The sequence below is a fragment of the Phasianus colchicus genome, chromosome 28 (assembly GCF_987193195.1).
Source record: "Phasianus colchicus chromosome 28, bPhaCol1.hap1.1, whole genome shotgun sequence".
Taxonomy (NCBI): domain Eukaryota; kingdom Metazoa; phylum Chordata; class Aves; order Galliformes; family Phasianidae; genus Phasianus; species Phasianus colchicus.
The window spans coordinates 3,279,549-3,291,861 of record NC_143463.1 but is presented as its reverse complement, the minus strand read 5'-3'; the positions used below and the strand labels follow the sequence as shown (position 1 = coordinate 3,291,861).

The window sequence follows — 12,313 nt, the reverse complement described above, 5'->3', positions numbered from 1 at the left end:
ATTAAAATAAGCAATTAGACACAATCTGGGTGGAGAGGAGCGGGGAGACCAGCTGCACCAGTTCTTCTCCCTTGGCAAGAAGGCAATGGGGTTTGGGGAGCTGGATGAGAGCACAGCCAGGATGTGCCCACAGCTGCCTGCAGGTCTCCAGACTGACACAGCTGGGTGAGGAGAGCTGGGCAGCAGGGATCGCCTTCCAGCAACCACTTTGTATAAGAAGACAGGGGCCCAGAGGCTAAGTCCTTATAGAAAATGACCTGCCCGTGTCATGGGGGTGGGAGCAGAGAGAGAAACCAAGCGCAAAGCAGCCCAGGATCTGCTGGTTTGTGCTGCTTGCCCTTTCCAGAAGCTCCACATCCATCCCCAGTGATGCCCCCCCATGCTGTGAGCAGGAGACCCTCAACCCCCCAAACCCCTCAAACAACAGGAGATGGGGTAGGCAGAGAGGGAGTGCCAGGGGAAACACGTCTGCTCAGTGCAACGTCTGTGCAGAACAAGAGCCACATGTCTGGGCTTTATCTCAACGCAGCACATCTCGTGTCAGCAAATCCCTCAGTCACAGGGTTTTATCCACGGCCTGCAGTTCGTTAATTAGAAAAGTTCCTGCCTGCAGGGCACGCTCATGCCCAGAGAGAGACCCTGATGCTGGGGATCCTCACCCTGCTGACACCCTCAGTGCGACGGGCGCAGGACCCAGCACCGCACACAGGGATGCATACACAGACACACACGTAAGCGTGCAAATGCGTGCAAGCACACAGAGCCCACGGCAGCCCCCCCAGCAGCCCCTGGCACGCTGGCACCACTGGAATTAAGTAATGTCTCAGGAGGTGAGCTCATCACCAACACCCACAGCCGGGCACTGCGAGTGGCAGCAGAGGTGGCCGCAGGCCCTGCCCAGCCCCATCAGGTACCCTGGGAACGTGGCACCACATCTGTGCCGGCTGCAGGAACGCGCCCTGCCCTGAGGCCTGCTCCCATGTGAAACCCAGCCTTCCTCCTCCTCTTCCTCCTCTTGACAGCGGCATCACGCTTTTTGCATCTCCTGCAAAGGCTCCTGTCAGGCTTATGGGGTGGCTGCCAGCTCCGTGCCAGTTGCCCCCACTCCTGAACCCCGCAGGTCTCAATGTGAGGCTGATGCACTCTCAGGTGCCTGGGAATCCAGATCCCTGGTTTGGGGTCACAGAGGGACACTCATCCCCACCACCACTGTGGTATAGCCCAGAGGTGCCCCCATCCCATTAACCCCATCCACCCCATCCCATCCCACCCCACCCCACTCCACTCCAACCCAACCCATATCATCCCACCCATCCCATCCATCCCATTCCATCCATCCTATCCCATCCGATCCCATCCCACCCCACTCCACCCCACTCCACTCCACTCCAACCCAACCCATCTCACCCCACCCATCCCATCCATCCCATCCCACCCCATCCCATCCACCCCATCCATCCCAACTCATCCCACCCCATCCCATCCACCCCATCCATCCCAACTCATCCCACCCCATCCCATCCCATCCCAGTCCATCTATCCCATCCTATTCCATTCCATCCCATTCCATTCCATCCACCCCATCCATCTCACCTCACCCCACCCCACCCCATCCCATCCCAGCCCATCCACCCCATCCTATCCCATCCATCCCACCCCACCCCACCCCACCCCACTCCAACCCAACCCAACCCAACCCATCTCACCCCACCCATCCCATCCATCCCATCCCATCCCATCCCATCCCATCCCATCCCATCCCATCCCATCCACCCCATCCCATCCACCCCATCCCATCCACCCCATCCCATCCCATCCCATCCCATCCCATCCCATCCCACCCCACCCCACCCCACCCCACCCCACCCCACCCCACCCATTCCTCTCATCTCCCCTCATTTCCCCCCCCAGCTGCACTCTGCTCTGCTGATGCAGACTCTGGAGGTGCCACCTCCTCCCTCATCACAGCTCTGCAGCACCGTGAGAAAGCCGCCCCACCGCTGCCTTTGGGGTGACTCAAATCCTCTCTGAGCAGACCCAGCTCCCTCCAGGCGATGGGGTGGGGGTAGGGCCGATATTTAAAAGAATATGGGTTGTTTTTTTTGTTTTTTTTTTCACGGGAAAACCGCTTTGCCCTCTTTTTGATGGGCTCAGTCTCTCCCCAGGTCTTTTTTTTTTTTTTTTTTTAATAAGGAAATTATTCGGCTTTTGAGTAATCGTTAGTCTTTATTAAAGTAATTATTAGCCTTTATTACCGAGATGAAAAGCACAGATCTGGAACGGGAATGGGGACGGGAGCGCGCCTACGGCTCCGCGCGCCGCACAGCGCCATTGGCCCCGCCTCCCGATAAGCCCCGCCCCCCTCGAAAAGCCACGCCCCTTCGCATCAGCACCGCCCGCTTCGCGCGTTTCTGCCGCCGTCTCTTTTTGTCCCCTCTCGGCCGCCGTCTCCTCCTCCGTACGTCGCCGGGCGGGGCGGGGCGGCGCGGGGGGGGGTGGGAAGATGGCGGAGGCTTCCCCGCAGCCGGGCCGCTTCTTCTGCCACTGCTGTTCGGCCGAGATCGCTCCCCGCCTGCCCGTGAGTCGGAGGAGGCGCGGGTGCCGCCACGACGGGGTCGGGGGAGCCGCGGGACGACGTTGGGGCGGGCAGAAACCCCGCGGGGCGGACACGTGGGGATGAGGCCTGGGGGGGCCGGGCCGGGGCCGAAGGGGCGGTGGGGGCTGCGGCGATTGGGGGCCGCTGAGGGGGAGAGGGAGGGGGGGACCGCGGAGCCGGGCGGGCCTGAGGAACACCGCCGCCTTCCCGCGTTCCTTCCTCTTCCCTTCTCGCTTCGTTCCTAAAGGCCCCGCCGCCCCCCGCCGTTCTTTGGCTCCGCGTTGGGCCCGCTGAGCTGAGCGAGGCTTCGGGTTGTGCCGCTTCGGTCGGAGCTTCTCGGGGTTTTCCCGAGGTTTCTACCGGAGATACGGGCCGGTCGGTGCCGTGACGCTGAGGCGGGGGCGGCGGGAGGTCGGGGCAGGCGGGAGCTGAGCCGTGCGTGGAGCCCGGCGCTGCTGGCGGCGTGGAACTGCTTCACAAAGCGGGCTGCTGAGCTGCCAGATGTTGGCTTTGATTCGAGGATCCGTCTGGCTTTGATTCTGGGTCATACCGAGTCTGTTCTGAACCATTCTCGTCAAAATAAGGCGTTACTTTTTCTTTTTTTTTTTTTTTTTTTCCTTCTTTTAATCATTCGCTTCTAAAAGTCGCCGCCCTCGTGCCTGTATGTATTTATTTATTTACCGTGGTTGCTTCGATTGGGTGAGTTTGGGTTTGAAACGCGCTGTGTCCTTTTGCTCTCTCTCATTGCTTAGGTGAGGGTGGGCCTCGGTGGCAATTGAGCAACGTGTGTTTGAGTCTGAAGACAAAGCTGCTGATAACGCTCCTGCTCAGCAAACAGCCTGGCTGGAGAAAGTGGTTCAGGAGCTGAAAGGCTGTAATCCAGGAGCAGGAGTCACTTCTTTGTGTTCCAGCGGCCTGTGTTGGTTTTGGGCCAGCAGAGTGCATCTAGTAGCGAGCATCAGGCTTTGGCAGGGAGCTGACAGCTTCTTTCATTGATGCAGATCTCATGATAGTCAACGGGCTTGTTTCAGGATCCAAGCTTGCTGGTTTTACTTACTGATTGCAGGCCTCGCTGCAGAAGGTAGCGTAGCATGAACAGGGGGAAGGATTCATTCAAACAACCTGAGAAACAATGAGCTGTGACATTTGTGCTGTTCCAGCTGCAAAGGAATTTGCTGATCTCTACATTCAGAGTCTGTAAACAAAGAGAAAACAAACCCATGCAACTCCCTTATATGGGAGAGGTGAGAGGATTGCATGGCTGACTTCTTAAGTGTGTCGAGTGTAATAATTTATCCTGATGATGTATGGGTGAAACGTAAACCAGAATGAGGTTATTGCAGGGATAATTGATGTGTTTTTCCTGTAGAGTGTGCAGGAGTTCCTGTATGCTGGTGATTTGGTGTAGAAATGTTCTCGAAATCAAACATTGTGTAAATTCTCTAGATGGAGTTATTTCACAATTGCCTGCCCAGAGGAGGCAGCAGCAGCTTCTCTGTCTTGGAACTGGAGGGCGTCTGCTGCTTCCTTATCTTGCTAAGCAGACAGAAACAGGGCTGAGTGGATCTCTGGCCCTGCTGCATTTTGCTTGGGTTTTATCTTTTTTCTCTTTTTTGTCTGTGATGCCTTGAGAAGCAAAGCCCACACTGCTGTCAGCCTCTCCTCTTCCTGGGAATCTTTGTGCCTTAGGACAATTCGGATGCAGCAGTGGCAAAGGTGTGAAGTTTCTACGTGAGGCCTTGTGTTTCCCAGGTCCTGGGCCATGGCAGCCCTGAACCAGGCTCAGTTTGGGACTGGGTGCAGCATCTGTCACTTCCTCTTGTGACTCAGTGGTGTCCTGTGGTGTCACTTCTTCTCATGTGGCTGCCTTGTGCTAAACAGCCCAATGATTCCTTTAGTGAGCTGAAGTGCTCTTGGGCTCCTTTTGGCTGCAAGTGTGCTCACAAAGCATAAATTCCTTGCACCGAGGATTATTGAGGGGGGGAAAAAGTGACTGTAGCAAACTCTTGAAGAATCCTGCTCCGAATACACAGGCTGTTTATTCTGTCACATTCAGTTTTCAGTATTAAAAGCCACAAGGGTGGCAGTAGCTCTCTGTAATGAGCGTGGGAGTGTGACATTCTGGTATTGTGTGCTGCAGAATGACCCACTTGTGTCTCCTCGAGCTCTGAGTGCTGGGAACCCCAGACAACATCAGCCATAGCTTTCCATTAAGCTCTTCCTAAGTGAGAAGGATGCTGTAATTAGCCTGATTCCCTCATCTCATTCATTAGGATGCTTTGGCCCCCTTGGGGAGAGTGGGGGGAAGCCCCACAAACACACAGATATTTAAAGGGCAGTGTTTTAATGCTGACCTTCTGGGAAAGCTGGTGGGTTGGCTTTCACTTTGCTCTGAACTGCATCACATGTTACCTCCTGTTTTGTCTGTACTGGGGATCAATTAGTATTATCCACATCTTACATAAATCCAAGTTCAAAGCAGGTTCAGGCTTCACAGTTTCCCTTCCTGGTGGTGTTGATGGGTGGTTTGGGGGTCCTTCTGGCTCTGCATTCTCTGCTTCCCATCTGTGCCAAGTCTCAGTGGTAGTGGATGTACTTCTTAATATAGTTTTCACAGTAGCTCTATCTGTATTGGCTGGCCAAACTGTTTTTACCCTTATAATAAAATTAAATGGGATTTAAAAGTGGGTTACAGAAGTGCTCAAGCCAGGTGGTGAGAGGAGTTCTTCTCCCTATCCCTAATTACTCAGTCAAGGATCTTAATTTGGGCAGAATTCCCTTCCTAAGAAGTACAGGGTGGGCTATTTGTTTGGGTTTTTTACATTCTGCTGTAAGACTGGTGTGATCTAGGGGAATTTCAGACTGACTGCCTCTCTGATCTGGTTATTTGTGCAGTAAAACTGAGCTCTGGTGTCACCACAGGGCAGAAATACAACATATTACATCTAATCCACAAAATAGAGCTGCTCCTTAAGATGCTGCAGGATGGCTTTCCTGGGGCGATGTGGTGGGCTCCTGGGGGCTGTCATACCAGGTGGTGCTCTCTGTATCACAGTACTGGTTTTGCCAACTGCTTGCTTTTCTCATTCAGTGTTTCTTCTCCTGTAGGACTACATTTGCCCACGGTGTGAATCTGGTTTTATTGAAGAACTTCCTGAAGAGCCAAGGTAATGTGCTGCTCTCAGAGGCCATTGTTAGGGTGCATTCAGTCTACTCTGCTCTTTTTCTAGGTAAAAGACAGCTGTCACATCCTACACAGGTTTTAGTTCTTCTGGCCAACGTTTGGCCTATCTCTCTTTACTAACGTAGGGCTTAATATGCATAGCCTGCATCTGCTGGTAAATCAGCAGTGGTAAAGGGCAGCAGAAGGAATGTGTTGATTCAAAATAAACAGGAAAAGGTGTCAGAGTCTTTCCTCATGGCATGTGATAGCTCTTAACTGCTTTGAGTCATCAGGGCAGAGATAACATGAAAAGGATATTAAGATGCTTGAATGCATCCAGAGGAGGATGGTGCTGTGAGGAGAGGCTGAGCATGCCTGGGTTGTCAAGCCTGGAGGAAAGAAGGCTGAGAAGCAACCTGACATCTCTCTGCAGCTGGGGAAGTGCTGAGAGAGGTCTGTTCCCTGCTCACCAACAGTAGGATGCATGGGAGCAGCACAGAGATGTGCTGGAGAAATTCAGATGGAGCATCAGACAAAATTTCTTTGCTGAATCAGGCTTCCTAGGAGTGTAGCAACCCTGTAGGTGCCCTGTGCCTGTCAGTGTTTGAGAGGCACTTGAGCAATGCCTTCAATAATGGGCCCTAACTTTGGGTTAGCCCTGAAGAGGTCTGGCAGTTGGACTTGATAATCTTTGTAGGCCTCTTACAGCTGTCCAAGAAGAGGAATCTGCAAAATGGGGACTGTATGTAACATGGTTTGAAGTACTAGTAGCACTACACCTTGACTGAGGTTTTGGACTCTGCACTGAAGCAGCTCAGATCTGTATCCACATGTTTTACTGATGTCTGAGTAGTGGCACTGCTCTCTGGCAGTGTCAGAATAGGCAAGAGTAAAAGTGTCTGAATGTTTCAGATGCATCTACCAGTTGTCAGACTGAACAGCACAGAGTCAGGCTGGCACAGAGACAGCTTGGGATGTGTCTTAGATGCACATTCTTACTGATAGCAGGGGAGTGGTCTTCACCTGAGGTTTCTGTACTGAGAAGGTGATGTTTTGTCTCACTGCACCAACCCAGAGGTGGAAAATCAACCCTGGGTAATCCTTCCTATGTTGATGACTGGCTGTGACCTTGGAGAGAGTCTCTTAATTGCTGAACCTTTTGGATTTTGTTACCTATAATGTTGAAGCATAGGCCTGGATACTGAGTAGTAAACCTTTTTGCAGCAATCCAAAAGCAGAAGTCTGGTGGCATTAAGAGTTTTTCCCATTTGGTCACATGCTTCTGCAATAGAGAAGTTCCTTTGATTCAGGATTAGACTTGAGCACATCTGGGTCATAGTGGTCAGGGCTTGTACCTTAAATCTTCTCTTCTTGGTGCCCCAGGGAACCAGCTGACTTGTTGGAGGTGGATTGTGCAGGGAATCTTTGCTTGGTGGATCAGTCACTTTTCCCTAACTTCATCAAACTGGAATCTAAAAGGGTGGGGAAAGATGGATGATGACGCGAGTGATTTTTCACAGAGAGTGAAAAATGAGAATTCTTAGAGAAAAGGAAAAAATGAGCATCTGAGGGCAGACTGATTTCTGTAGGTTCAGAGCAGAAGGGCGGGTGAGTTGACCTCTGTGGCTCCTTTCAGCTCTGACTAACTTCCTGTGTGCTGTTACGAGCAGCTTTGCTGTTTGCTCATCGTGTCAAATTCACGTCCCTCGATTCCCTCTGCTGGGAAAATCATTTCACAGCACCCTTATGATACTTACCAATGTTTTTTTTTTCTTCTCAGGAACACCGAGAATGAAACTAGCTCCTCTGCATCAACCAGTGATCAGAATAGGCATCCTTTTGAGGTAAATCCTCTCTCTCTTTCCAAAGGTTTTCTTTCTTGCCAATTGAATCAACACGTCTTTCCATGAGCGTATTGTTTAAATGTTCCCTAGATTTTGACTAAATATGGGGGAGGAAGTATTAATGGCATCCACAGGCTGCTCCTGAAATCTCTGCACATAATATTTTTGATAGGACCATCACCTGTAGGTGGTTGTTGTTGTGAGGGGGGGCTAAGCTGGGATCAGAGAGCTGGCTGGGTGTGTTGCTATGCAGTAACACACAGCAGCCACAGAGAAACCAGGGAAGTCTGAGTTTCTGTTGCTCCCTCAGCTACTTCTGAGCATGCAGTGAGCACCTGTATCAACCAAGAGACACAAGTCATTTTTGGGAGGCTGGAGGAAAAACCTCAAAGTTGATCTATTTCTGTTCTCATCACAATCTGCTCTCAAATTCTCTCCTTTCCAGAACGTGGATCAGCACTTGTTCACTTTGCCTCAGGGCTATGGCCAGTTTGCCTTTGGGATTTTCGATGATGGCTTTGAGATTCCATTTGGGTCCAATGTGCAGTCAGAAGACAACAGAGATTCTGAGAACAGGAGGGAAAGAGAGCATCAGTCCCGGCACCGGTACGGTGCGAGGCAGCCCCGGGCTCGTCTCGCCACGCGGCGTGCTGCTGGCAGGCACGAGGGTGTTCCCACTTTGGAAGGGTAAGAACAGCTGTTGGGGGTTCTTGTGCAGAAAACCTTGGTTGTTTTTCACTCATGAGTTCACCACAAATCATCCTTTGTCTCTTCTTCTGTTTTAAGTGTAAGGCTGCTCATAGGTAGAGCTGTGTGGTGTGAGTGTCCTGCATGCCCAGCTCTGTCCTATGTGAGCTCGTGCTTCAGGAGGGTCAGGCTTCTGCTCAGCCTGCCATGCTCTTGCCTTGAGTTTTAGGGGCTTTTCTAACTGAGCACAGCAACCTAAGCTGCAGTGAGGCTGGGAGGTTTGACCCTTCAGCACACATTGAGAAAGCATTTCCTGGTCGTCTCTGGGTATTGTAAAAACATCGTATTCATTGTGAGAAAAAATAAGATGAGACTCTAGAGAACAAGACTGCAGTTTCTTTAAAAGTATCCTGGAAAGACTTCTGCTGTCTCTGTCAGTAATCATTCCACCTGGATAAAGCATTCAGTCTTCTTTTTGTCAATGAATAACCAGTTTATTATTTTCCTTTCGTTCTCTCTGGTGATGTGACAGCATTTAACCACTCCTTCCATGTCAGACTTCTGAACTAGGAGCCAGCAGATACAGATTCTTGTTTAATCCTGGTTTTCTTGTCTTTCAGAATCATTCAGCAGCTGGTCAATGGTATTATTGCACCTACAACAATACCAAACTTAGGACTCGGTCCTTGGTGAGTTGAAGCTCAACTGTTCTTCCTGAGGTTGCTCATACTTCTGCTTGAATTTAATTCTTGCTCTTATTCTTAAAGGGGAGTCTTGCATTCAAATCCAATGGACTATGCCTGGGGTGCTAACGGCCTGGATGCAATTATTACACAGGTAAAATTAGCACTATAATGGAGCCTCAGGTCCTCTTGGGTTGTGCTTGCTAAATTGTCAGCACCCATTGTGCTGCAGCAGGAACAAACCACTGAAGGTGTAGAAATGGGAGATGAGGTCCACGGTGTAGAAATGGGAGATGAGGTCCACGGTGCAGGGGATGCTGGATTCAAGTGCCCTAATTTGGTAAATGAACAATTTCTGTGTGCTGCTGAGCTCACATCTTTCTGCCTTCTCTGGCCTATTGTTTTTTCAGTTACTAAATCAGTTTGAAAACACTGGACCACCGCCAGCAGACAAAGAAAAGATCCAGGCCCTCCCCACGGTACAGATCACACAGGAACACGTAGGTGTGTATATCTCCTCCAGCGAACTGTTCACAAAGAGGTCTGTGAAAATTCTGTTTAAACACTTTCTTGTGATTTTAATTTTGTCTGCTAGTACCTTCGAGGCCTAAAACATCTCAAAGTGGAGAGAAAAATGAATTACTGCTCTCTGCTATACTCTTGCAATGGAAAGGGCAGAATAGACTGGTTGAATTTGCCCTGGGGAGGCAAACTGTCTGTTCCAAACAATTCAGTGTGAATAGAGTTGAAAAAACACATGCACGCTGATGGGGCAGGGCTGCAGCTCTGTGCTGGGATGTGCTGACAGCTCAGCCAGGCTTTACTATAAGCTGGGTGAGAGTTTGTTGGTTGGAGAGATTCAAATCAAACACTGGATGCTTTGTTACAGGTACGTGTACGTGCATCTGTTCATTGAACATGTTTTGTACAGTAGTATTGTAAGGAAGGGAATAGTGATGCAAACCCAGGACAGTGGAAAGGGGAGTGGTGATGGTAGGGACTGCTAAGCAGCAAGCTTTCCCCTTGCAGAGGTGAGGCAGGGAAGGGGACAGAAGCCACAAGAGCTGTTTGGGAGGGAAAAGGGAGGTGATGGGATCACCTTTTTAGGCTGATCAGGTACTTTGTTTTCTGCTTTATTCTTCAGCTGTGTTTTGCTTTCCATTTACAATACAGATTCTGGGTTAGAGTGCCCTGTGTGTAAAGAAGACTATACAGTTGGGGAAAATGTCCGACAGTTACCTTGCAATCACCTATTCCATAACAGCTGTATAGTCCCTTGGCTGGAGCAGGTTAGTGCCTTCTGTGTGGGTCTCTTGGGTTTTGTAGCACTTAATTGTTTTCTGGTGGTGCTGTTCTGCTCTGTAAATGTTTTTTACACCCCCATGATGAAGCCTGAGCATGAACAGGAGTGTAATCTTAGCCTTTTCCTTGAGAATTGCTCCTGTATTGTTTATAATCCAGTTTCCCTTATTTCTCCTTTTTTTTTTTTTGTCTGCTCTCCATAGCATGACACGTGTCCTGTGTGCCGGAAGAGCCTAAGTGGACAAAACACTGCTACAAACCCCCCTGGACTCACAGGGATGAACTTCTCATCATCATCCTCCTCCTCTTCTTCCAGCTCACCAAGTAACGAAAACTCATCGAACAACTCATGAATCTTAAACCAACCCTCTGTCCCTGGGGCCCTGTCCATTGTCCTTCTTCCCTCCCCAGCCAACATAAGCAGCAAAAGGGGCTTCCAGAGCAGAGCAAGGGGAGGGTAGCAAGGGGGAAGCAGCACCCCCAGAATTCCCTTTTGAGTTCTGAAGACACGGAGACTCTGGATCCTTCAGAGATGAGAAGCCTCAAGTTCTGTCATGGGGAAAGAGCTCTGTCTGTTAATAAAATTCATCCCTTTGCCACGTGGACTTTTAACAATTGCAGTGAAAGGCTGCAGTGCTCCACAGATGGGAAACCTAAGGCACTGAGCTAATGGTTGCAATTCTGAATGGAAAGGTTGTTTGTAAGGTTTTGAATTTGAGATTCCTTTTTTTTTTTTTTTATTGCTTTTCCTCCTCCTCCTCCTCCCCTTAGATACTATCTCTTCTGCTTTGGAGATTGAAATCTTAAAAATGAAAGCATAATGATACTGCCTCCCTCCCAGGATCTTCATCTGGGGAGGGCAAATAGTTGTCACTGAGCAAATGAACTCTTGAAACAGACCCCATTATCCTTCCCTTCTCCCCCCCATCTCGAGTCCCATTTATTTTTCTTTACAACCTTACCCTTCTGATACTCAACACTGAAAGGGGGTTTTTATAATTTTAAATTATTACTGCTGTTTAAATAAATGGACGTTTCAGCTCAACGAGACGTTATGCATGATTTGAGGAAAACTACAGGGTAAGGTCTCCAGAGACTGCTGTGCTGAGCAGCCTGGTTTCACCCAAGGGCAGGCTGGGCTTGTCCAAGCCCTCCTGGCATGCTGAGTGCAGGTATGCTGGGAGTTCCAGGCTTCAACGTGGCCAACACCCCTCTGTGCATTGTCAGCCCGTGGGTTGTTGAGGGGCTGGCTGCAAGATTGCATCTGAAAAGCATACTTGCCTGGTCCTTTTTGTATTTTTTACATCTCCCTGTTGCAGTTCTGAACAGACTTTTCCACTGTTAACATCAGGACTGGGCGTGCGTCAGTGCAAGGACCAGCCACATCTCATTGTGATCAAATAATATACAGGAAAAACAAGATTTTGGAGAGAAAAGAAAAATAAAATATGTATTTCAAAGTTACTTAAAATACAGCTGATTAAAAAAGGAGAGAGAGACAAAATACCTGGGTGTGTTTGACAGTTTGTGCATTGGAGAATGAGAAGAATGTGACTGGAGGTGGCAGTGACCTACCTGGGCTGAGGTGTGGGGACAAACCAGGCTCCTTGCTGTGTGTCACCATGCAGTGCTGGAAGGAGAGGGGAAGCAGTGAGCGCTTTGGGAAGCACTGGGCTGCCTGAGGTGTGAGCTGCTGCCTCTTCTGTTGCAGGGATTTGAGGCAGACAGTGGATCTCCCTCACTCTGGTGCTGATGGAGGTGCTGTGCACTCCATGCTGTGCATCAGGTGATGTGTGGTCTTGTTTTCCACACCCATGCTATTCTGGGACAGATGCATATCCAGAGGACTGGGTCTCCTGTGGCCTGTCTACTGGGGAGGCTGTAGCCTTCCTCACCTTGTAGGTTTGCTCAGGTGAGGCTATGGCAGCATCACAGACCACCTGTGGGAAGCAGCCCTGCGATGAGAGTGGGATGTGCGCATAGGAGGGTTTGTACATCTACAGCTGGTCGTGTGCAAATGCCAGGCAAAGTGCAGTAG

At 50.1% G+C, this 12,313-nt stretch overlaps 1 protein-coding gene across 1 annotated transcript; it reads left to right on the top strand.

Annotated features, from left to right (window-relative positions):
- The first annotated feature begins 2,453 nt into the window (after positions 1-2,453).
- Positions 2,454-11,797, top strand: RNF126 (ring finger protein 126). Its single transcript, XM_031604229.2, has 9 exons — positions 2,454-2,578; positions 5,705-5,763; positions 7,540-7,603; positions 8,049-8,290; positions 8,911-8,979; positions 9,058-9,127; positions 9,384-9,477; positions 10,147-10,262; positions 10,479-11,797. The coding sequence occupies exons 1-9, from the start codon at positions 2,504-2,506 to the stop codon at positions 10,626-10,628; spliced, it is 939 nt and encodes a 312-aa protein (XP_031460089.1). The 5' UTR covers positions 2,454-2,503; the 3' UTR covers positions 10,629-11,797.
- The last annotated feature ends 516 nt before the right edge of the window (positions 11,798-12,313 follow it).